Below are 27,538 nucleotides of genomic sequence, written 5' to 3'. Positions count from 1 at the left end.
CTGATTCCTCCAGCTCTGCTTTTTTCCCTCAAGATTGCTTTGGCTATTCGGGGTCTTCTGTGTCTCCATACAGATTTTAAGATTTTTTGCTCTAGTTATGTAAAAAATGCCATTGGTAATTTGATAGGGATTGCATTGAATCTGTAGATTGCTTTGGGTAGTAGAGTCATTTTCACAATGCTGATTCTTCCAATCCAAGAACATGCAGTATCTCTCCATCTGTTGGTATCATCTTTAATTTCTTTCAACAGTGTCTTATAGTTTTCTGCATACAGGTCTTTCGTCTCCCTAGGTAGGTTTATTCCTAGATATTTTACTCTTTTTGTTGCAATGGTAAATGGGAGTGTTTCCTTAATTTCTCTTCAGATTTTTCATCATTAGTGTATAAGAATCCAAGAGATTTCTGTGCAGTGATTTTGTATCCTGCAACTTAACCAAGTTCATTGATTAGCTCTAGTAGTTTTCTGGTGGCATCTCTAGGATTCTCTATGTATAGTATCATGTCATTTGCAAACAGTGACAGTTTTACTTCTTCTTTTCCAATTTGTATTTCTTTTTCTTCTCTGATTGCCATCGTCAGGACTTCCAAAACTATGTCGAATAACAGTGGCGAGAGTGGACTTCCTTGTCTTGTTCCTGATCTTAGTGGAAATGGTTTCAGTTTTTCACCATTGAGAACGATGTTTGCTGTGGGTTTGTCATATATGGCCTTTATTATGTTGAGGTAGGTTCCCTCTATGCCTACTTTCTGCAGGGTTTTTATCATAAATGGGTGTTGAATTTTCTCAAATCTTTTTCTGAATCTACTGAGATGATCATATGGTTTTTATTCTTCTATTTGTTAATGTGGTGTATCACATTGTTTGATTTGCATATACTGGAGAATCCTTGCATCCCTGGGATAAATCCCACTTGATCATGGTGTATGATCCTTTTCATGTATTGCTGGCTTCTGTTTGCTAGTATTTTGTTGAGGATTTTTGCATGTATATTCATCAGTGATATTGGTCTGTAATTTTCTTTTTTTGTAGTATCTTTGTCTGGTGCTGGTATCAGGCTGATGGTGGCCTCATAGAATGAGTTTGGGGGTGTTCCTTCCTCTGAAATTTTTTGGAAGAGTTTGAGAAGGATGGGTGTTAGCTCTTCTCTAAATGTTTGATAGAATTCACCTGTGAGTTTCTATTTCTTCCTGGTTCAGTCTGGGAAGGTTATACCTTTCTAAGAATTTGTCCATTTCTTCCAGGTTGTCCATTTTATTGGCATAGAGTTGCTGGTAGTAGTCTCTTAGTATGCTTTGTATTTCTGCACTGTCTGTTGTAACTTCTCCTTTTTCATTTCTAATTTTATTGATTTGAGTCCTCTCCCTCTTTTTCTTGATGAGTCTTGCTAATGGTTTATCAACTTTCTTTATCTTCTCAAAGAACCAGCGTTTAGTTTAATTGATCTTTGCTATTGTTTGCCTTGTTTCTCATTCATTTATTTCTGCTGTCATCTTTATGATTTCTTTCCTTCTGCTAACTTTGGGTTTCGTTTGTTCTTCATTCTCTAGTTCCTTTAGGTGTAACATTAGATTGTTTACCTGAGATTTTTATTGTTTCTTGAGGTAGGCTTGTATAGCTATAAACTTCCCTGTTAGAACTGCTTTTGCTGCATCCCGTAGGTTTTGGATCATCGTGTTTTCATTGTCATTTGTCTATAGGTATTTTCTGATTTCCTCTTAGATTTCTTCAGTGACCTCTTTGTTATTTAGTAATGTATTGTTTAGCCTCCATGTGTTTGTGCTTTTTACGTTTTTTTCCCTGTAATTGATTTCTAATCTCATAGCATTGTGGTCAGAAAAGATGCTTGATATGATTTCAATTTTCTTAAATTTATTGAGGTTTGATTTGTGACCCAAGATGTGATCTATCCTGGAGATGTTCCATGCGCACTTGAGAAGAAAGTGTAATCTGTGGTTTTTGGATGGAATGTCCTATAAATGTCAATTAAATCTATCTGGTCTATTGTGTCATTTAAAGCCTGTGTTTTCTTATTAATTTTCTGTTTGGATGATCTGTCCATTTGCATAAGTAAGGTGTTAAAGTCCCCCATTATTATTGTGTTACTGTCGACTTCGTCTTTCAGAGCTGTTAGCAGTTGCCTTATGTATTGAGGTGCTCCTATGTTGGGTGCATATATATTTATAATTGTTATATCTTCTTCTTGGGTTGATCCCTTGATCATTATGTAGTGTCCTTCCCTGTCTCTTGTAACATTCTTTATTTTAAAGTCTATTTTATCTGATATGAGTATTGCCGCTCCAGCTTTCTTTTGATTTCCCTTTGCATGGAGTATCTTTCTCTATCCTCTCACTTTCAGTCTGAATGTGTCCCTAGGTCTGAAGTGGGTCTCTTGTAGACAGCATATATATGGGTCTTGCTTTTGTATCCATTCAGCAAGACTGTGTCTTTTGGTTGGAGCATTTAATCCATTCACATTTAAGGTAATTATCAATATGTATGTTCCTATTACCATTTTTAAAATTGTTTTGGGCTTGTTTTTGTAGGTCCTTTTCTTCTCTTGTGTTTCCCACTTAGAGAAGTTCCTTTAGCATTTGTTGTAGAGCTGGTTTGGTGGTGCTGAATTCTCTTAGCTTTTGCTTGTCTTTAAAGCTTTTGATTTCTCCATCGAATCTGAATGAGATCCTTGCCGGGTAATCTTGCTTGTAGGTTCTTCCCTTTCATCACTTTAAGTATATCATGCCGCTCTCTTCTGGCTTCTAGAGTTTCTGCTGATAAATCAGCTGTTAACCTTATGGGAGTTCCCTTGTATGTTATTTGTCATTTTTCCCTTGCTGCTTTCAATAATTCTTGTCTTTAATTTTGCCAATTTGATTACTATGAGTCTCGGTGTGTTTCTCCTTGGGTATTTCCTGTATAGGACTCTACACTTCCTGGACCTGGGTGGCTATTTCCTTTCCCATGTTAGGGAAGTTTTTGACTATAATCTCTTCAAATATTTTCTCGGGTCCTGTCTCTCTCTCTTCTCCTTCTGGGACCCCTATAATGTGAATATTGTTGTTTTTAATGTTGTCCCAGAGGTCTCTTAGGCTGTCTTCATTTCTTTTCATGCTTTTTTCTTTATTCTGGTCCACAGCAGTGAATTCCACCATTCTGTCTTCCAGGTCACTTGACTGTTCTTCTGCTAGTTCTTATTCTGCTAGTGATTCCTTCTATTGTAGTTTTCATTTCAGTTATTGTGTTGTTCATCTCTGTTTGTTTGCTCTTTAATTCTTCTAGATCTTTGTTAAACATTTCTTGCATCTTCTCGATCTTTGCCTCCATTCTTTCTCTGAGGTCCTGGATCATCTTCACTATCATTATTCTGAATTGTTTTTCTGGAATGTTGCCTATCTCCACTTCATTTAGTTGTTTTTCTGGGGTTTTATCTTGTTCCTCATCTGGTACATAGCTCTGTGCCTTTTCATCTTGTCTATCTTTCTGTGAATGTGGTTTTTGTTCCACAGGCTACAGGACTGTAGTTCTTCTTGCTTCTGCTGTCTTGTCTCTCAAGGCTTTGAGTTGTTTTTTTTTTTTTTTTTTTTTTGCGGTATGCGGGCCTCTCACTGTTGTGGCCTCTCCTGTTGCGGAGCACAGGCTCCGGACGCGCAGGCTCAGTGGCCATGGCTCACGGGCCCAGCCGCTCCGCGGCATGTGGGATCTTCCCGGACCGGGGCACGAACCCGCGTCCCCTGCATCGGCAGGCAGACTCTCAACCACTGCGCCACCAGGGAAGCCCCAAAGCTTTGAGTTTTAAGCAACTTGCCTAATGCCACACAGCTAGAAAATGATTTATACTCAAAGTTCTGTCTATAGCCACTAATTCTATACTACTTTCTGAAGAGAATGGCCCTATCTGTAGATGACTGAACCCAGTGAAACCTCGATTCATAGCTAACTATACTAAAAAAACAGGCCAACACAAACCGCTAAGTCAATCAAAACTACATAGCAATCATGTACACAAAAAATATTAAAGAAAAGCAAGCATATACGCTGTGTATATTTATATATGTGTGTGTGTCTATGTATCCTTAAGATTATTTACCATTTTAGATGTCACAGACATCTTTTCTCTGCATTAGGACCCATTATCATTGACTATATAGTTTTAACAACTGAAAGGCGATTTTGCTTTTAATGATCCCACTAGAAGCTTTCAATTGCAGATCTGTGTCTTATCTATTGATATATCCCATCCCCAGCATCCAGCACAATGCCTGCCACATACTAGATGGTCAGTACATAGCAGAGGAATACAGTAGTCCCCCATTATCTGCGAGGGATATGTTCCACGACCCCCAGGGAATGCCTAAAACTGAAGATAGTACCAAACCCTATGCATATTATACATACATACCTATGATAATTTAGTTTAGAAATCAGGCACAGTAAGAGATTACCAACAATAACTAATAATGAAATAGAACAACTGTAAAAATATACTGTAATAAATGTTATGTGAATGTGGTCTCTCTCTCTCAAAATATCTTACTGTACTGTATTCACCCCTCTTGTGATGATAAGAGACGATACAATGCCTACATAAAATGTGATGAGATGAAATGAATGAGGTAGGCATTGTGACATAGCATTAAACTACTTCTGACCTTCTGATACCTCAGAAGGAGGATCACCTGCTTTGGGTGATCCTGGATCATCAAGCCATGATGATGTGGATGGTTGGATGTTAGGAGCAGAGGACTGAGATAGGTGGGGATCACGGGTGTTAGAAAGTGGGACAGCTCAAGATTTCATTATGCTACTCAGAACAAAGTACAGTTTAAAACTTATGAATTATTTCTAGAATTTTCCATTTAATCTTTCTGGACTGCAACTGGTCCAAATTTGGTAATTTCAGTTACCATGGCAGGTAACTGAAACAATGGAAAGGGAAACCACTAATAAGGGGGGACTACTGTACAATCCTTAAATTTTAAAACTCTGTTCTAAGGTGAATGTTCCACTTATATGAATGTATGACAATGCATACATACCTGGAACGTCACAGATAGCGGAGAAGCATTTATTTTAAGCAGAACAAGGTAAACTTTCAACATAAAATTTCCCCCACTCTTTCTTAAATGCAAATAATTAAACACAAAACATGTTAATATAATCTTCTGGCTAACTTTTAATTATGGAAAAGTTGGAAAATTTAGTATTATCTTCAAAGCAACTACACCCTGGCAACAGATACATTAATTATGTGTGAACATTAGACTTAGTCAAAACAAAGCATGACATAAGAACTAAATTACAATTGTCAAGATTGTAGGCCTAAATTTAGCAACTTAAGCACATTTAATCATAAACTCCAAACTAACTTAAATTTTATTTCCTTGATTTTAACAATTACTAGAAAGGTAAAAAATATATACAAAATACAGTGAAACAACAAAAAGAGGAAAAGATGAGCAAAGCATGAAGAATGTTTCTTCTAGAGGTTGATGACACCCCACCCAGTGATATTTCCTTCAACAAAGATGTTAGTTAGTAACCCTTATCAAGAACAGGAGTCATCTGGCCCAGTCTATCCTGCCTTATCCTATTATCCATATGTTAATAGTCTTTTTTTTTTCTATTTGACTTCTATCACACTCCAATGAAAATCCTTTTAGGAAGTTGGTAAAGACATAGAATGCAAATTTAAGTATTCTGTCTTCTATTCTTAGTTGACTTTTGGCCACAAAAGTAGTGACTCTAGAAGTCCCTAGTATTCTACCCAATGCCTGGTATATAGCAGACACCCCCCAAATATTACACATCTACTGATAGGAAAGCAGTGAGCCTGCTGGGAACATTCCAAGGTTGCCAACCTTCTTAAGTTTCAGTCTCTTTAACTGCAAAAATGAGCAAAATAGTATTGATTTCATAACATGACTATGAGCATTAAAAGTGCCTAGTGCACAGTGACCACCTCATCTATTATATATTGTATTTTGAACCTCAGTTTCCTCATAGGTTAACAGGGATCAATAAAATCTAACCCAAACAGTCGTGAGAATTCAATGAGTACACATATGTAAATCAACTGGCATAAATACTTGCCATAAAGTAGGTCTTCAATAAACCATAATTCCTTTCTTTGCTACCTTGCCTCTAAATACCTATTTTAAGATCCAGAAGAAATTTAAAATCAAAAGTATTAGAAGGTAACTAGTTGGTTGAAAGAATAAAAATCACAGCATTCTAATAAACTTCTATGACGTCTTCTGGCACCAATACAAATTGCTACTAAAGCCTAACAATTAGCATTCAGTAGTACATAAACTATGTTCTAGGAGAAACACTAGAAGAAATTCAAAAAAAGTCTTTTAAATTAGAGTTCATTCACATTTTTACCTTTTCTTCTAGTTGGTCCTTCAAACACTGGTATTTTAGCTTCAGTTTTTTGTTCTCATTTTCATTCTGAGTTAATTCCTCTGTCAGCCTGTCATACTGTGATTTCAACTTCTCTAGCTGAGAACGCTGGACTTCAGCCATATTCTTATCTTCTAAGCTTTCTGCCTGAGAGAAAAAGGAGAAAAGAGAAAGTCCACTGGCCACAGCCAAGCTGTACACAAAACAAATTCCACATTATATCAGTGGGCAAACACTTCGAGATTTTGCTACCTCTAAGCGTTCACACATAAACATACATGCAAAGGAAACATTCTTTGCATGTGGTCAATCTCTCCTTAGCATTCACTGAGCAACCAATTAAGTGACAGGTACTCTACTAGGTGCTGAAGATAACAGGCATGAACCGTAAAAGAGACAGATACAACAGTCAATTCTGACAACGATGAACAAGAAGTGCTTAATAAAGGTGCAAGCAGAGGTATGTGCAACCCAAAGAAGGGACACTAACTGCTGAGAGGGGAAGGGTTATTAGAGAAATGTCCCCATAAGGATATACTATGGGACATTACTGCCTGATTAGTCTCTTCATCTATAAAAGGAGCTTAACAATATCCCTATTCAAGCTACACTCTCGTTTTTGTGAAAGGCTTGCGTATTTTTTGTACAATGTAATTATTAATACCACTCTTGTGGGGCTAAAAAGATTATGGATCAGAGTAGCCAAAAAACTATAAATAACTTAATATGAAAGAGTTTACCAGTGATTATTTTCAGTACCAATAGTGCAATAAAGTACCTCGTTTTCGTTTATTATTTGGAATATAACCAGAATCAGCTTTAAAAAAAAAACAACAGGAATAATCTGTGGATGGGATTCAATAAGGATTTGCCAGGCATGTGAAGTTAAAGACTTAAAATAACAACAATGTAAATACTGACTATATGTCAGGCACTGCTCTAAGACCTTTTCGTATAGTTGTCCCTCATTCCATCCTCACCACAACCTGACTAGGGAGACACTGTTATTGTCTCCTGTTTAGAAATTGAAGCAGAACAACACTAATCATTTGCCCAAGGGTATGTAGTGAGTAAAGCAGAGCCAGGATTTGAATGCAGGAATTCTCTCTACTGTCCATGTTTTCAGCTGCTCTGCCTCACTGCCTTTAAAAGGTACGTATATCATACGGTTTTAAAAACCAGCTGGGTGCAACTTGCAATGTTAACTAGTTACACCTACCAGTTACTGACAGCCTGTAAGCACCCACATAGAATCTGTTTAAATTACATGTTTCAATGCCTAAAATATATTTGTTTCTTTCCTTTGTATAAGTTTATTATATGTATATAATCAAGTACATAGGAACATAATCGCTGGAAGCAATTTCCCAAAAGGAAGAAGTTTTGTGAGTTTCAGACAAGAATCTATACCTTATTCACCCCACAAATTTCAGCTAAGACTTGATGCCACTTTGAGTTAACAAAAGAACTGATGTTTTTAATGAGGAATCCTGTATTCACTACCCAAAAATAAACTTACAAAATAAAGTCTCTCATCAGGAAAATTGTTCGATTATTATTTTAAGTTTCAGTAGAATACTTAGCGTTTTTTGTGTCTTATAAAAAGTGTAGGTATAGACAGTTTTCCCCCAAGGCCAGTGGTGTCTGGGCCAGCTCACAGAGACACTCAGGAACCAACTGTGCTCATCTCTTCCCAACTCTGCCTCCAGTGATGTTGTTTGATAGCTTGAAACCAGCCAAATGGGTGGTTTTATACTGCTGAACTTGGCAAATGCTACAAATCAGGGTTCCCCTCTTTGCCCCCGGAGAACCTATTTTTAAAACAGTTACAAGCACAGTAATGCCTAAGTTTGACTAAGAACTTACTTCTTGTTGTAGTTTCATTATTACATTTACATTTCATTTTAGCGTTTACAAAGTGATATAACACTCAAAAAACCCTGTGATAGAGAAAGACATTACTGTTTCCATTCTACTGATGAAGTACAAAAAGGTTAAGTAACTTGACCAAGATCATATGGCCAGCAAATGGCAAAAATACAGAACTCCACTCTTGGTCTTCTGATTCCAATAAGGGCTCCTACAAAATTATTTTTGTTGAAATCATAATAAGGTGATAACCCAATATCCTTCAAATATTAATACCAGCTAGAGTATTTCATAAAAATATTTTACATTTAAATTTAAAAACAGGCATGAGGGCATCCCTGGTAGCGCAGTGGTTGAGAGTCCGCCTGCCAATGCAGGGGACGCAGGTTCGTGCCCCAGTCCGGGAGGCTCCCACGTGCCGTGGAGCGGCTGGGCCCATGAACCATGGCCGCTGAGCCTGCGCGTCCGGAGCCTGTGCTCTGCAACGGGAGAGGCCACAGCAGTGAGAGGCCCGGGTACCGCAAAAAAACAAAAAAAAACAAAAAAAATAACAGGCATGAGAAGGGTAGATCTAGATGGGGAAAAATATAACTTCTGCAGAGAAAAAAATATGGGTAATGTACCACACTTATTAGACTCAGAAAAAGTAACAGATTAAGGTGAAGCCGAAAGACAAAGAAATGTAACATTTACAGAGCTATTTATCTAAAGCCCTCTTATACATAACTCAGTATGTTAAATCTTTGATGACAACCATTGCTATCAACTCCTGTTAATTAATATAAATGAGTCAAAAGTACAGAATTATATTCATAAAATAGCATGAGGTGGGGCTGTTCCTATGGGTAACTTATTCGGTTTAAGAGAAGAGTACTGGGCTCTCACGATCTCTGGTTCTCCTGTTAAGCTCGTATGCTTCTTTTGTACCACATTATAGAGTAACTATAATATCCCTCCGCATCTCAGGCTTCCGAATTAAAAAAAAAATCTAAAGTTTTTGGAGAATCTACAGAATAGTTCTAAATGGTGTCTTCTTTATATACAGGTAATTTCTTAAAGCTTTATTGTCACCTCACTATACACAAATACAAAGCACTTCCTTTGGATGAGGAAAGCAATTTTACCACATTACAGGGAAAGAGCCAAACCAGACAGATCACAAAGCAAGTCAGCAGCAAATCCTTTGATTTCTAGCTTTTCAAACATTTTAACCCAACATCCACAGAACATGTTCTGTATGTCTCAAACATCATGCTAGACGCCATAAGAGGATACAAAAATGGCTAAGACCTGCTACCTGCCCCTCTGGAGATGTAGGAACACACAACAAACACACCATAATATAAGGCAGCCTAAATGTGCTGTACTAGCAGTTCCAAAAAAGAGCTATGGAAACACAGAGAATAGAAAGATTTATCCCAACCTCAGTTGAGATATATGCCATCTTCAGTGAATCCATAAAAGAAGTGAAAAATTCATTGGGCCTTGAAAGATTAGGCAGCCTTTTTCCTCCTACAGATTGAGGGAAAAGACAACCCAGTCCTCATGGTGTTTTCATACTAATAAACGGAGATTAAAAAATTAAAAATATGGAATCTATATCATATGATGATGAGTGCTATGGAGAAAAACTAAAGCAGGAAGGAGGGATAGATTTATCACACTCCTGACAATCATGTTATGAAATGATTCCCCTGCATGGTGATAAATGCTAATACCATTAGATCTTACAATATTTCCCCAAATGTAAGATCTCAATTATGCATTTACCCAGGCAACTTTGATTTGGAAAAGAAGGGGTAAATCTCAAAAGCCTTGGGTTTACAAAACCCATAAGCTGATCCACTTTAGTTACCATACCAATGACCATGGTTATAGCTTCTATGGCCTTGACAAGTCTTTGCCTTTTATATTTTAGGAGATCATAAATGTTGAATGAGGGCTCGTTTCAGGTCCACGACTTACTGCCGCCTCTGCCTTTCCTGAACTCCCAAAATAGCTAAACGTTCTTTTTAAAGGGCTTCAGTGCTCTGAACTAGGTGCTTCCAGATGGCTGCTATAACTCATTTCAACCTGGCTGAACAGGCATGAATAAGCCTCTTTATTGTTAGTTCTATCTTCCCTTCAGTGCTTGGGAATACAGAATGATCTCTAAAAGTTTACGCCTTATTAACTTCATGAGCCACCAGAAAATTTCCTCCAGTATCATCAGGATAATTCAGTGCGGGTACCTTCAGTGTCCTAATATGATTCTCGGCCTCACTCTTTTCTTTCTTGAAGTGCTTCATCAGCTCCTGGATATTCTGTTCATGTTTCGTTTTCATACTCTGCAATGAGAATGTGAGATCTTCCAGCTCCCTCTGGTGAACATCTCTTTCCAGCTTTAACTGTGTAACGATTGTAGCTGTTTCTTCGTCTTTGGATTTTGCCTGTGTCTTGAGGTCAGAGAGGTTCTTAAGTACCTCTTTCCTGGCTCTCTGTTCCTCCGCCAATTTATTGGCGAGATCTGCCCGGATGGCACTCAAGTCCTTGATGGCCTCTTGCATCTCAAGAAGCTGAGCTTGGTCCTTGGCCTGGCTCTCCTTCAGCGCTGCAATTTCTTCCTCCAGGTGCGCTTTCTCAGCTTTCATCTGGCTTTGAATCTTACTCTGCGTTTTCAATTCACTTTCTAGCCTATGGATGGTATCCAGGGAATCCCTGACTTCTAGTTCAAGGTCAGCTTGATGAGACTTAACATCACTTAGTTTCTGCTCCTTACAGTGAAGCTCCTCCTCTTGAAGGGCGCGCCTGGTTAGCACATCATTCAATTCCTTTCGAAGATTCTCTATTTGTTGTAATGCTGCATAAAGCTGGCTTTTCAATTCACCCTTTTCTTTTAGAATCTATTGGGTTAGGAACAGAAAGCAAAAATTACTGTAAAATTCACCATATACACTGCCAGAAAACAAAAATGAGGTTTAAGCCACAAGGAGAAGAAAAATTCATAAAATAATATTTTGTACTTCTTTCTGGATTTTTAATGAAAAATACTTTTTAGGCTAGAAAAAGGAAGAAAAGTACAATTGCTCTGAAGTAGTACCACACTGAGATATATGTTTCAGATTTTCATCACCAAAACATATCAATCCATGATCATAAATAATTATTTAAATGTAAGATAAAATTGATCAAAAGAATGGGGGGAAAAAAGGCTCCAATTATAATTTACCAGAGGTTGAAATAATACAGCGTTACTTAAAGTAACATGATTTTCATTTCAATGGCACACTTTTTAAAAGGAGAAACCTCAAAACAGATACAAAACAGATTCGGAAGATAATACAGGGAAGCGAACAAATATAATCTACGAAAGGTTTTGGTACAATCAGTCATTATTAATCAAATAATGTCCACAGTGACAAGAAACACACCAGTATGTTAACAGAGAGTCTTCAAGTCCCATGAAGGTAGAAATGAGTTTAAGATTAGGAGAGGCTGGGAAAGGACTCACAAGAAAAGTCAAAGGACCAGAAGGCCATCGCCCTCTGCCAGCTTTTTTAGGGGGTTAGGGCTGACACTGAGGGACGGCAGGAGGGACGGCAGCCAAGAACTAACCTGCTAATCCTCACCATCCATCAATGCAAACGAAAAAGCCAGCAGCTGAGGAGGCTGAAACTGCCCCCCCACCCCCGCCCCAACACTGGCACCAAGACCATTTCTGTACCTGGTTACTGATGCCTACCATGGCTTGAACCCGGAAAAAAAAAAAAAATTAAGATTCATTTTAGAATTAGAAATAATGAGTTAAGATGCAAACAGTTTCAAGGCATTTTTATACTTGACATTTTACACTGCAGTGTGAAACAATTCATGATAAAATGTAATGAGTCAATCACTCCAAAAAAAAAATAGTTTCCTCAAATCCCTCTCATTTTAACAGGGAGAATCAGCATGAAGCTATCATGAGAAATAACAAAAGGAGGGGATTAAGCAGTTGAGCTCTGACCAGGAGAACTGAATTTGATTCTCAGTCCAGTCATAAGCAGTTCTATGGCCTTAAAGAAATTATTTATCTTTATAAAGATAGTAATAAAAGCTACATCAAAGGGTTGTGATGAAGACTAGTGGGAAGGGAGAAACAAAAAGTGGGGGTGGGATTTAAGTTCAAGGAGAAACCAGGATCTCAGGGAGGTACTTATGCAAGATAGTGATCAAAGCTGTGAAGAGAGGGGATAACTGATAACGCAATGTCCCTGGATTGAAAAGAGTCTGGAACACAGATGACAGAGTTTACTCTAGAAGAAAGATTTCAACACAGGAAAAATGGCTAGAAATATAGATAAGCCTAAGGGTGGATGTATTATTTTTCTATTGCAGTGTAACAAATTCCAACAAATTTCGTGGCTTAAAACAACACCCATTTATTATCTCACTGTTTTCCAGAGGTCGTAAATCCTGACAAGGTATTCTGCCTCCGGTCTCCTAATGCTAAAAGCAAGGTGTCAGCTAACCTGGGCTTTTAGCTGGAGGCTTTGGGGGGAGAATCCACTTGCAAGTTCATTCACGGTGTTGGAAAATTTTAGGACATGTTTCCTTGCTAGCTTTGGGCCAGGGGTTTTTCTGAGCTTCTGAAGGCCACCCACACTCCTTGGCTCATGGACTCCTCTGTCTCTGCAGCCAGTAACACCACAGTGAACCCTTATCATGTTTTGAATCCCTCTGACTTCCCTTTCTCCCAACAGCCAGAATAATTTATCTGCTTTGAAGGACTCCTGTGATTAGATGAGGTCCATCCAGATAATCTCCTTATCTTAAAATCAACTTGCCAAGTAACATATCATAATCATGGGAGTGATTTTTCATCTTATTCACAGGTTCCAGGAGTTAGGCTGACACATCTTTGGGGGGTCACTCTACATACCACACAAAAGAAGACAAAAACTGACAGAATCCAGTCTTGGCTGTAAGGGTAATGTGGGAGGGACCTTAGAATGAGGGGAGGGTGCATAAATATAGTGACTAATGTTTGGAACAGATAACATAGGCCCCTGGCCCTGAGTTAAGAGACTTCCATGTAGCCCTGAAGATAAAAATCATACTTCCAAGATGGTCCTAACACATAAAATGTCTTTGATTTCAAAATACCGTAAGGTGGTTTAAACAGCAAGGATTTTTATTTTTCTCACATGATGGGAAGACCAGAGATGGGGTGTCTCAAGAAGAGTCCTTCAAAGCTCAGGCTCTGATACTCTACAACTCTCCATGTTTCGCCCTCAGCTTCAGTGTTCCAAATATTACATCAATTCATGACCAATGTGACAGCCTTTGGGTGGACAGTATCCGACTATGTTTGTCAAGTTTAGAATTTCTTTGGCAATATAGATACTAAAAGCTAAGTACGTTCTGTCTATTTTCTTTTGGTTAATGCTTGGCTAGTAGCCATAGCCCAACATTTTGTCTAGACATTGACTTCGAGTCTGAAAATGTCAGTGTCTTAACCGCCACCTCAGTATCCTGGACATTCCCAGGGGCCCTCAGTTGACTAGCCTTTATCTTGAGGGAATTCAAAACAATGGACTTGGGTCTCCTTTGTCTGGCCAGAAGCACTTAAATAGGAGAACTTGAAAGGGGCCTGAAAAATCAGGCTTGTTTTTTTTACCTCATTTAAATTTCTGCTAAGTTTCCTACCTCTCTCTCTTGCTTGGACTAACTTCACCATGGATAAACAATTTGGCTTTTCCAACTCCAAATTATCAGATTCAGTAAATGCGGATTATAGATTGCAGATTTTCAGTCTCCCAGTGCCCCCAAATCTTGCTCTCTGCTTTTAGACAGATCAGTTTCAACCTATACTTGTCTTTGCCTTCCAGGGCTTTTCTGAAGGCTGCAATAAGTACACAACAGACACCAACATCCTAAAGTTTTTCTACTGGTCACTTAATACCACCCCCTGAAGCACAGCATCAAGGTCCCAAGGTATGACTTCTGATGGTTCAATCAACAGCATGGCAAGGTTTTCCAATTATTCCTTTAGAAAAGTCCGATCCTCCCTGTCCTGACCCCACTTCTCCACTTAATCAATCCTACATTTTAGGTTCTTTAACTTATAGCTCCTTACTCCTAGAACTGATGTTTCACATAAGCTTGAATTTCTTCTGCTGAGAGCAAGGGAAAACTCCAGTTCAAGCTGGCTTAAACTACAAGGTAATTTATTATCATTCCAGGCAGAACTGCTCCACCGTATGTCAAAGCTCTAGATCCACCTCTCTGCACTGCTCTCAGTAGTACCCTCCCTTGGAGTGAGGCTTCATTCTCAGGACCATAGCAAGATAGCTTCAGCCATTTCTGGCATCACAGCCAAATATAACAATGTTCAGAGAAGAGGAACATCTCCCTCCTAGTGTTATCTTTTTTAGGAATGAGTAAATGTTTACCAGAAGCTCCCCAACAGACTTCATAGTTCATTCTTCGGAAGAAGAGTAGTTCTTGATCAGACAAGGACTATATGCATAGTAACTGGCCTACATTAATTTTTTAATGGAATGGAATGAATTGCGGTGCAGTCAGGGAGGTAACCAAGACCACTATAGGAGCCAATTGATATCCTACGTAAGTTTTGCTAGTACCACTCAAGAGCAGGAACAGAAAAACTAGAGAGTTGGGTTGATTCCAGATTGAACATCAGTAAAATGTGTGAGGTGGAAGCAAGTAATTGAAGATGCTGGTGAACATGTCGTCAGAGTAGCTTTTCACGAAGTCCAGTCTGACAGGAAAAAACCGATTCCAGGAAACAGCTGGTCAACCAAAGGAATGTGGAGAGATCCAAAGCAGATGGTAACAGTTAAAAGAGGAAAAGGGAATAAAAGAAATGTGGACAGAGGCTGAAATGTTAGAACAAAAGATCTGAACACAGAGAAATTACAGATGATGACAAATCTTAGCCATTGAAATTAGCTGCTGAGTGATTTGAAGGTCGCTGTAAAAGAGGAAATTAGTGAAGTATAAGGATACAGAGTTCAATGGGTTGCTGACTTGAACTTGGAAATCACCGAAGATACTGGCAAGAATTACATGTAATGAGACAGGCTGAGGGGAAGCCAGGTGTGAAAATCCTTGGGAAATGTGGAGGCGAAATGGAGAAATGAGTAGCAGTCAGGAACAATGGGAAGGGAATGTTCTAACCAAACACTGCTTCCATAGAAGAAGAGCTGTAAGGGAAGATTATAAGACGAGGATTGAAAATGGCTGGTGTGAAGCCAAAAGAATGATACGGCCTAAAACCATGGAGATTATAGGAACAGGAACCAATTCCTCAAAGGCCTGACTGCCCAGTATATATAGTTTTCTGAATTAACTAAAAGGTAGACAGGAAAAATTTTTAAAGAAAAAAAGGTTATTTTTCTGCATGTGAGGAAACATGCAGAAAGACTACTGGATTATACTAACATATCAGTGCTCTAGCCTTTCTTAAATTGCGTATAACAATTACACATTTAAAAAGTATGCACTTTAGCACTGATCCTTCTTACTTTTCAACCATTAAGAAATTCAAATATTAAAAGACAGTATATATTACATATAGCTCTTTTATTTCCCTCAGCATGAAGGCAATACACAGAAGGAAAAGACGGCAATTTAAGATTCTTGAAGTCAAATACTATCAAGCAAAAAGCTCAATACATGGGCAAGCCAATTATTCTGCCAATTCAACAAGAAAAACAAGACAAAACCAAACCAAACCTAGGGATCATTCCCATTACCCATGTTATAAAAAAGAACATGAATTTGGAAACATTCAGAAAAGTATACATTATGATCAAAATCCAAGTTCAGATTTTTTCCTTTATCATTTTCAAAGCACATATAAAAACCAATGACTTCAAAAAGCACTTTAAAAGAAAAAGGCAACGAGGGGAAGATGGCAGAAGAGTAAGACGCGGAGATCACCTTCCTCCCCACAGATACACCAGAAATACATCTACACGTGGAACAGCTCCTACAGAACACCTACTGAACGCTGGCAGAAGACCTCAGCCCTCCCAAAAGGCAAGAAACTCCCCCACGTACCTGCGTAGGGCAAAAGAAAAAAGAATAAACAGAGACAAAAGGATAGTGACAGGACCCGCACCAGTGGGAGGGAGCTGTGAAGCAGGAAAGGTTTCCACACACTAGGAAGCCCCTTCGTGGGCGGAGACTGCGGGAGGCGGAGGGGGAAAGCTTCTGACCACAGCAACAGGGGTGAGGAGGGTAAAGCGGGAAGATTCCCGCACAGAGGATCGGTGCTGACCTGCACTCACCAGCCCGAGAGGCTAGTCTGCTCACCCGCCGAGGTAGGTGAGGCTGCGAGCTGAGGCTCGGGCTTCGGTCAGAGCGCAGGGAGAGGACTGGGGTTGGCGGGGTGTGAACACAGCCTGCAGGGGGTTGGTGCACCACGGCTAGCCAGGAGGGAGTCCGGGGAAAAGTCTGGACCTGCCTAAAAAGCAAGAGACTTTTTCTTCGCTCTTTGTTACCTGGTGCACGAGGAGAGGGGATTAAGAGCGCTGCTAAAAGGAGCTCCAGAGACGGGTGCGAGCCACGGCTAAAAGCGCGGACCCCAGAGACGGGCGTGAGACGCTAAGGCTGCTGCTGCCGCCACCAAGAAGCCTGTGTGCGAGCACAGGTCATAATCCACACCTCGCTTCCGGGCAGCCTGTGCAGCCCGCCACTGCCAGGGTCCCGGGATCCAGGAACAACTTCCCCGGGAGACCGCACGGCATGCATCAGGCTGGTGCAACGTCTCGCCGGCTTCTGCCACCACAGGACCGCCCCGCACTCCCCGGCCTGAGTTAGCCAGAGCCCCCGAATCAGCGGCTCCTTTAACCCCATCCTGTCTGAGAGAACAACACACGCCCTCTGGCGACCTACACGCAGAGGCGGGGCCAAGTCCAAAACTAAGCCCCTGGGAGCTGTGAGAACAAAGAAGAGAAAGGGAAATCTCTCCCAGCAGCCTCAGGAGCAGCGCCTTAAAGCTCCACAATCAACCTGATGTACCCTGCATCTGTGGAATACATGAATAGACAACGAATCATCCTAAATTGAGGAGGTGGACTTTGAGAGCAAGATTTATGATTTTTTCCCCTTTTCCTCTTTTTGTGTGTATGTGTATGCTTCTGTGTGAGATTTTGTCTGTATAGCTTTGCTTCCACCATTTGTCCTAGGGTTCTATCCGTCCTTTTTTTTTTTTTAATAATCATTTTTTAGTTTTATAACTTTATTATATTTTATCTTACTTTATTTTATTTTACTTTATCTTCTTTCTTTCTTTCCTTCCTTACTTCCACACTACTTCCCTCCATCCTTCCTTTCTTCCTTTATTTCTTTCTTTCCTTCTTTCTTTCTTCCTTTCTTCCTACTTCTACTAATTCTTTCTTTCTACATTTTCTCCCTTTTATTCTGAGCCGTGTGAATGAAAGGCTCTTGGTGCTGCAGCCAGGAGTCAATACTGTGCCTCTAAGGTGGGAGAGACAACGTCAGGACACTGGTCCACAAGAGACCTCCCAGCTCCACATAATATCAAATGGCAAAATCTCCCAGAGATCTCCATCTCAACACCAGCACCAAGCTTCACTCAACAACCAGCAAGATACAGTGCTGGACACCCTATGCCAAACAACAAGCAAGACAGGAGCACAACCCCACGCATTAGCAGAGAGGCTGACTAAAATCATAACAAGTGCACAGACACCCCGAAACACACCACCAGACGTGGACCTGCCCCCCAGAAAGACAAAATCCAGCCTCATCCACCAGAACACAGGCACTAGTCCCCTCCACCAGGAAGCCTACACAAACTACTGAAGCAACCTTAGCCACTGGGGACAGACACCAAAAACAACGGGAACTATGAACCTGCAGCCTGCAAAAAGGAGACCCCAAACACAGTAAGATAAGCAAAATGAGAAGACAGAATAACACACAGCACATGAAGGAGCAAGATAAAAACCCACCAGAGCTAATAATGATGAGGAAATAGGCAGTCAACCTGAAAAAGAATTCAAAATGATAGTAAAGATGATCCAAAATCTTGGAAATAGAAAAAATGCAAGAAACATTTAACAAGGACCTAGAAGAACTGAAGAGGAAACAAACAATGATGAACAACACAATAAATGAAATTAAAAATACTCTAGAAGGGGTCAACAGCAGAATAACTGAGGCAGAAGAACGGATAAGTGATCTGGAAGATAAAATAGTGGAAATAACTACTGCAGAGCAGAATAAAGAAAAAAGAATGAAAAGAACTGACGACAGTCTCAGAGACCTCTGGGACAACATTAAACGCACCAACATTCGAATTATAGGGGTTCCAGAAGAAGAAGAGAAAAAGAAAGGAACTGGGAAAATATTTGAAGAGATTATAGTTGAAAACTTCCCTAATATGGGAAAGGAAATAGTTAATCAAGTCCAGGAAGCACAGAGAGTCCCATACAGGATAAATCCAAGGAGAAATACGCCAAGACACGTATTAATCAAACTGTCAAAAATTAAATACAAAGAAAACATATTAAAAGCAGCAAGGGAAAAATAACACAAAAGGGAATCCCAATAAGGTTAACAGCTGATCTTTCAGCAGAAACTCTGCAAGCAGGAAGGAACTGGCAGGACATATTTAAAGCAATGAAGGAGAAAAACCTACAACCAAGATTACTCTACCCAGCAAGGATTTCATTCAGATTTGATGGAGAAATCAAAACCTTTACAGACAAGCAAAAGCTGAGAGAGTTCAGCACCACCAAACCAGCTTTACAAAAAATGCTAAAGGAACTTCTCTAGGCAAGAAACACAAGAGAAGGAAAAGACCTACCATAACGAACCCAAAACCATTAAGAAAATGGGAATAGGAACATACATATCTATAATTACCTTAAATGTAAATGGAATAAATGCTCCCACCAAAAGACAAAGATTGGCTGAATGGATACAAAAACAAGACCCATATATATGCTGCCTACAAAAGACCCACTTCAGACCTAGAGACACATACAGACTGAAAGTAAGGGGATGGAAAAAGATGTTCCATGCAAATGGAAACCAAAAGAAAGCTGGAGTAGCAATACTCATATCAGACAAAATAGACTTTAAAATAAAGACTATTAGAAGACACAAAGAAGGACACTACATAATGATCAAGGGATCGATCCAAGAAGAAGATATAACAATTGTAAATATTTATGCACCCAACATAGGAGCACCTCAATACATAAGGCAAATACTAACAGCCATAAAAGGGGACAACAACAGTAACACATTCATAGTAGGGGACTTTAACACCCCACTTTCACCAATGGACAGATCATCCAAAATGAAAATAAATAAGGAAACACAAGCTTTAAATGATACATTAAACAAGATGGACTTAATTGATATTTATAGGACATTCGATCCAAAAACAACAGAATACACATTTTTCTGTAGCGCTCATAGAACATTCTCGAGGATAGATCATATCTTGGGTCACAAATCAAGCCTTGGTAAATTTAAGAAAATTGAAATTGTATCAAGTATCTTTTCCAACCACAACACTATGAGACTGGGTATCAATTACAGGAAAAGATCTGTAAAAAATACAAAAACATGGAGGCTAAACAATACACTACTTAATAATGAAGAGATCACTGAAGAAATCAAACAGGAAATCAAAAAATACCTAGAAGCAATTGACAATGGAGACACGACGACCCAAAACCTATGGGATGCAGCAAAAGCAGTTCTAAGAGGGAAGATTATAGCAATACAATCCTACCTTAAGAAACAGGAAACATCTTGAATCAACAACCTAAACTTGCACCTAAGGCAGAGAAAGAAGAACCAAAAAACCCCAAAGTTAGCAGAAGGAAAGAAATCATAAAGATCACATCAGAAATAAATGAAAAAGAAATGAAGGAAAGGATAGTAAAGATCAATAAAACTAAAACCTGGTTCTTTGAGAAGATAAACAAAATTGATAAACCGTTAGCCAGACTCATCAAGAAATAAAGGGAGAAGACTCAAATCAATAGGATTAGAAATGAAAAAGGAGAAGTAACAACTGACACTGCAGACGTACAAAAGATCATGAGAGATTACTACAAGCAACTCTATGCCAATAAAATGGACAACCTGGAAGAAATGGACAAATTCTTAGAAATGCACAACCTGCCAAGACTGAATCAGGAAGAAATAGAAAATATGAACAGAGCAATCACAAGCACTGAAATTGAAACTGTGATTAAAAATATTCCAACAAACAAAAGCCCAGGACCAGATGGCTTCACAGGCAAATTCTATCAAACATTTAGAGAAGAGCTAACACCTATCCTTCTCAAACTCTTCCAAAATATAGCAGAGGGAGGAACACTCCCAAACTCATTCTACGAGGCCACCATCACCCTGATACCAAAACCAGACAAGGATGTCATAAAGAAGGAAAACTAAAGGCCAAAATCACTGATGAACATAGATGCAAAAATCCTCAAAACAACACTAGCAAACAGAATCCAACAGCACATTAAACGGATCATACACCATGATCAAGTGGGGTTTATTCCAGGAATGCAAGGATTCTTCAATATACGCAAATCAAACAATGTGAAAAACCATATTAACAAACTGAAGGAGAAAAACCATATGATCATCTCAATAGATGCAGAGAAAGCTTTCGACAAAATTCAACACCCACTTATGATAAAAACCCTGCAGAAAGTAGCCATAGAGGGAACTTTCCTCAACATAATAAAGGCCATATATGACAAACCCACAGCCAACATCGTCCTCAACGGTGAAAAACTGAAAGCATTTCCACTAAGATCAGGAACAAGACAAGGTTGCCCACTCTCACCACTCTTATTCAACACGCTTTTGGAAGTGTTAGCCACAGCAATCAGAGAAGAAATGGAAATAAAAGGAATCCAAATCGGAAAAGAAGTAAAGCTGTCACTGTTTACAGATGACATGATACTATACCTACAGAATCCTAAAGATGCTACCAGAAAACTACTAGAGCTAATCAATGAAATTGGTAAGGTAGCAGGATACAAAATTAATGCACAGAAATCTCTGGCATTCCTATATACTAATGATGAAAAATCTGAAAGTGAAATAAAGAAAATACTCCCATTTACCATTGCAACAAAAAGAATAAAATATCTAGGAATAAACCTACCTAGGGAGACAAAAGACCTGTATGCAGAAAATTATAAGACACTGATGAAAGAAATTAAAGATGATACAAATAGATGGAGAGATATACCATGTTCTTGGATTGGAAGAATCAACATTGTGAAAATGACTCTACTACCCAAAGCAATCTACAGATTCAATGCAATCCCTATCAAACTACCACTGGCATTTTTCACAGAACTAGAACATAAAATTTCACAATTTGTATGGAAACACAAAAGACCCCGAATAGCCAAAGCAATCTTGAGAAAGAAAAACGGAGCTGGAGGAATCAGGCTCCCTAACTTCATACTATACTACAAAGCTACAGTAATCAAGGCAGTGTGGTACTGGCAGAAAAACAGAAAGGTAGATTAATGGACCAAGATAGAAAGCCCAGAGATAATCCCACGCACATATGGTCACCTTGTCTTTGATAAAGGAGGCAGGAATGTACAGTGGAGAAAGGACAGCCTCTTCAATAAGTGGTGCTGGGAAAACTGGACAGGTACATGTAAAAGTATGAGATTAGATCACTCCCTAACACCATACACAAAAATAAGCTCAAAATGGATTAAAGTCCTAAATGTAAGGCCAGAAACTATCAAACTCTTAGAGGAAAACATAGGCAGAACACTGTATGACATAAATCACAGCTAGATCGTTTTTGACCCACCTCCTAGAGTAATGGAAATAAAAACAAAAATAAACAAATGGGACCTAATGAAACTTAAAAGCTTTTGCACAGCAAAGGAAACTGTAAACAACACCAAAAGACAACCCTCAGAATGGGAGAAAATATTTGCAAATGAAGCAACTGACAAAGGATTAATCTCCAGAATTTATAAGCAGCTCATGCAGCTCAATAACAAAAAAACAAACAACCCAATCCAAAAATGGGCAGAAGACCTAAACAGACATTTCTCCAAAGAAGATATACAGACTGCCAACAAACACATGAAAGAATGCTCAACATCATTAATCATTAGAGAAATGCAAATCAAAACTACAATGAGATATCATCTCACACCAGTCAGAATGGCCATCATCAAAAAATCTAGAAACAATAAATGCTGGAGAGGGTGTGGAGAAATGGGAACACTCTTGCACTGCTGGTGGGAATGTGAATCGGTATAGCCACTATGGAGAACAGTATGGAGGTTCCTTAAAAAACTACAAATAGAACTACCATATGACCCAGCAATCCCACTACTGGGCATATACCCTGAGAAAACCAAAATTCAAAAAGAGTTATGTACCAAAATGTTCACTGCAGCTCTATTTACAATAGCCCAGAGATGGAAACAACCTAAGTGTCCATCATTGGATGAATGGATGAAGAAGATGTGGCACATATATACAATGGAGTATTACTCAGCCATAAAGAGAAACAAAATTGAGCTATTTGTAATGAGGTGGATAGACCTAGAGTCTGTCATATAGAGTGAAGTAAGTCAGAAACAGAAAGACAAATACCATATGCTAACATATATATGGAATTTAAGAAAAAGAAAAGTGTCATGAAGAACCTAAGGGTAAGACAGGAATAAAGACACAGACCTACTAGAGAATGGACTTGAGGATATTGGGAGGGGGAAGGGTGATCTGTAACAAAGCGAGAGAGAGGCATGGACATATATACACTACCAAACGTAAGGTAGATAGCTAGTGGGAAGCAGCCGCATAGCACAGGGAGATCAGCTCGGTGCTCTGTGACCGCCTGGAAGGTTGGGATAGGGAGGGTAGGAGGGAGGAAGACGCAAGAGGGAAGAGATATGGGAACATATGTATATGTATAACTGATTCACTTTGTTTTAAAGCAGAAACTAACACACCATTGTAAAGCAATTATACTCTAATAAAGATGTAAAAGAAAAAGGCAAAAGTATCACAATTTATGATTAGATTATTTATATCAATAGAATTTTAGACCTTCCAATATACGTTCATCTACATATCTCTAAAGAATATCATGATTCCCTGATATAAACATCCATGTCATTGTCTTTTTTTTCCCCCAACATCTTTATTGGAGTATAATTGCTCTACAACAGTGTGTTAGCTTCTGCTGTGTAACATAGTGAATCAGCCATACATATACACGTATCCCTATATCTCCTCCCTCTTGCGTCTCCCTCCCACCCTCCCTATCCCACCCCTCTAGGTGGTCACAAAGCACGGAGCTGATCCCCCTGTGCTATGCAGCTGCTTCCCACCAGTCATCCATTCTACATTTGGTAGTGTATATATGTCCATGCCACTCTCTCACCTCGTCCCAGCCCACCCCTACCCCTCTCCGTGTCCTCAAGTCCACTCTCCACATCTGTGTCTTTATTCCTGTTCTGCCCCTAGGTTCTTCAGAACCCTTTTTTTTTTTTTTTTTTTTAGATTCCATATATATGGGTTAGCATATGGTATTTGGTTTTCTCTTAAGGAAAGTATACAACCTTACCTTTCTGGGTTTTTTCTGCAATGATATGCTATTTGTTTGATATTACATGTAGTCTTCAGTAATGACGTAGTTTTGTGATATGATATATATCTTATAATCTTACCAATATTCCAAAATGTAAAGAGCAGAAAAAAATAAATAAGAGCAATTTTTAAGAGAATAAAAGCCTTTGGCCTTCTAATGAATTTTTAAGTGGCACATTTTAAAGCAGAAAATAAATTAAGCTGGAAAAGAAAAACAGAAGTAGGCACAGAACTATTTTGAAAATCCAAAAATTGCATTATCTGAGCATATAAAATGGCTCAACAAGGCTACTTATTAAACAATTAACTCATTCTTTAAACTATAATGTGTTTTATTTGTAAACCAGTATCATTTTTATTTTAACATACACTTCCAAATATACCCTGGAGTCATTTTTGGAAAATAATTAGTCCTAAAAAACAAAAAAGGAGTAGGCTGTATTACTACTGCCCTAAGGTGGCTCTGTGATTTTTATTAAAAATTAAATACTCTTTAGAGGCATTATTCAGTAAGATATTAAAAATATACTTTTTCCAAAGTTATTTACAATGTATTTCCACATCACAGACTTACTGGACACTTGAATTTGCAGTGAAATATCTGTTACCCTTTCTTCCTTGATTAACCGTTGCTCTAACTGCGACATGCTGCATTAATTTTTAAGGCTTTTAAAGTGGAAATTACAATGCCTGCTGTGATAATTGTAATACTACCCTAACTGTGGCAATCACTTTAATGCTACTTCTTTGCTTATCATTAGCAATGCTAAGTGATAAAAATAATTATATCAAGAGTATTCTGGGAAATGACTGTTTAACAATTTTTAATATTCTGAAAAGCTCAATCTAGATAACTCTCAGTACCATGGATTAGGATACTGTCTGATGGCATGGACCCTTCTAAATTTCCTCTAATTAAGTAAAATCCCCAGATGGTTCTCAATCAATCAATCCCCCCAACCACTCTTCTCTCTAGCTACCTCCCTTATACCCAGGCTCATTGAACCAGCTGCCAAACCAGGCTGACAACAGAATAATCAAGGTAGAGCAATTTCCTGGGATCAAATCAATTCAGATTCAAGCCTGAAAGGCTTAGAGCTGCTTTACCTTGGGGCAACTAGTCATCCAGTAAGTGTCAGATGGGTTAAAGTGAAAAGCACTCCACAATGAGTGCAAAGGGATCACTTCCTCCATCTTTTATATGTCCAAGAAATTCATACATAAAAACGAAAGCATCTTTTCCATGACAGCTCATCTGTCATGAAATAAGCATCTGTCACTCTTAAGTGCTGACAATTGATTTTATAAATATAATTGCCCTACATTTTGCTTTCTTTTGAAAGAAAGTCGACTTATCCAAATGACTATTCTTCTGGAACATTCAGATTTCTTGACAAGTGACAAATGACAAAGCAGAAGTGATAAACCAAGACTAAACATGGATAAAAATCAATCATGACTTTCCTGCTTATTACCTTAGAAACATCTGGGTTTAATTCAATGCAAAGATACAGTTGAGAATCAACATAGGAGCATAAAATCCATTTAAAGTAACTGATTATACAAGAGAAAAGATGATGTGAAATGCATACACAGATCAATGAAATGCTTTTTGTTGCTATCAAAGAGGCACAAAAGTCTTAAAGAGGTTTGAGATCTGATAATACAGTCAGCAAGATTATCAATGTCACTCACTTAACTTATAGAAGCTGCCAGAAAATGCTCCAGTAGTAACGGCTGCATTTTAAACGCTTCTTTCTAACCAATACTTAAGTTGAAATATACAAATAAATGAGATTTTAAAATAAATGCATTGGGGGAAAAGGCATGTGATATTAAGGAAGATTTTGTGATTCTCTTCCATTTGGATATTAGAGAATAATTTCAAATTAGGGAACTAAAAGCTATACTAGAGGAGGAGAGTGGATCTATTTTAAGCGTAAACTCTGAAAAGCCACAGAATGTTAAAAGATTACAAAGGCTTTGAAAAGGTTTTAAAAACTAAGTTACCTTTTACCTTGAAATAGTCTAGACATAAAGACTCTTCTATCAAGAACATCTTGATAGGTCGTATGTACAGCATAGCATTCAAGTGTTTGTTCAAAGGACATATGAATGAATGGTTGGTCACAGCAAAAACCAGTCCTCAGGAATTTGGCTTTTATACCTGATTATTCTTGTCTGTCAGTTGATCAAGAGTTTCAGATTGTTTCTCCAGCGCTCGCTCTAACTTCTTATGCTTAAGCTTCCACTGCCTAATGGACTCCTGAGCTTTCAGCTTCAGCTCTTCTCTCTTCTCCTCTGCCACCTGTCTCAGGGCCTCCGACTGCTGGAACTCAAGGAGGTACTGCTCGGCCTGCTTGGTTGCATCCTCAGCATGCTGAGTCAGCTTTGAGATCTGGAGGTCAGCGCACTTATGTCTGGCATCACATGTCTCAAAGTGATTCTGGATCTCCTTCAGTTCATCCAACATCTCTAGTTGCTGTTTCTCCCTGTTCTCCAATTCACATGTCAAATTCTAGGAAGAAAGCATGTGAGATATCAGGAACACGTTCTTGTCAAAATTAGATGCATAACATATCATCAAACAAGAATCACTAACATCACTAAATTAGCAATCAATCTAGAAAATATGATCTTTTTCCATGTATTTTATGATCACATTAGTTGAGAATAATTTTTTATAAAAATATTTTCTTTTTTAGACTATTTCATTATCCAAAAAGGAAAAATATTTTTTTTTCCAATTGACTGTCACTAAAATAGAAGGTCTTGCTGATGAGAAAAACAATGTGCATTACTTTAGTAAGAACCTAGTGTTTTGTACAACTGAAGAAACGTCAATGTTTTAAAATTTGTCAGATATCAGAGCAATTATATGCAATCATACGTAATGCTTCACTTTTTGGCAGCACCTAAAATTTTGTTATAATAAAATAAAACTCTGTAACAAAAAATGAGCATTGATGATAGAAACATCAGTAATAGATAACACTGTATGTGAAAGTCCATTTAAAAGACTCTCAATAAAGTATTTATAGATAGGTTATTTCCAGCTAAATCAACATAATGTTGTAAGTTGAAGAACTTACCTCGAGCTTATATAAATCACTGCAGGATAGATTTTTAAATAAACTTAAATTTATGTGGAATACATACCTAATCAAGAAAAGAACCTAACTTTTTTTTTCTTTTTTTTTCTTTAAGAACCTAAACTCTTAAAAGCTAGCTTCCTCAAACCAAAAGCGGTCAATAATACACTTGGAACTTACACTTAATCATCATGATTCATACATATTTTTAATCTGAGAAGAATGGGAAAAGATGGATTGTTAACTTCAAAAGTGAGAGGACATTATATAACATTCTATACAAATAAAAGAATGAATATAATCAGTAACATTAAGCCACTCTTGTAAAACTCTGGAAGGGAGTGACAAGTTCAAATACAAGTGCTTCCAATGTATCCCATAAGCTGTCCCTCCTGAGCCTTAGTTTCCAAATACCTGTGGTTACAACGGTGACATGAAAATGTCATGTGTCCAAGTAAGACTAGGTTCAGAAGGCTAAGATGATGCTGCAAGCTGGACAAACAATAAATAACATCTACACTGTCCTGAAGCACCTACAGAGACTGG

At 38.4% G+C, this 27,538-nt stretch overlaps 1 protein-coding gene across 1 annotated transcript in view; it reads right to left on the bottom strand.

Annotated features, from left to right (window-relative positions):
- The window catches only part of CEP128 (centrosomal protein 128), a gene marked incomplete at its 3' end in the record, with an annotated part of 415,812 nt that overhangs the window by 272,028 nt on the left and 116,246 nt on the right, over positions 1–27,538 (bottom strand). The window contains exons 12-14 of the mRNA XM_082855117.1: positions 26,068–26,418; positions 10,502–11,152; positions 6,384–6,548 (exon numbers count right to left, since the gene is read on the bottom strand). Of these exons, the coding sequence (XP_082711243.1) occupies positions 6,384–6,548; positions 10,502–11,152; positions 26,068–26,418 (1,167 nt within the window). The remainder of the gene's footprint in view (positions 1–6,383; positions 6,549–10,501; positions 11,153–26,067; positions 26,419–27,538) is intronic.

This window comes from Leucopleurus acutus, assembly GCF_964270905.1.
Source record: "Leucopleurus acutus genome assembly, chromosome: 1".
Taxonomy (NCBI): Eukaryota; Metazoa; Chordata; class Mammalia; order Artiodactyla; family Delphinidae; genus Leucopleurus; species Leucopleurus acutus.
The sequence above is the reverse complement of the archived record's forward strand: the minus strand, read 5'-3'. Positions and strand labels throughout refer to the sequence as shown.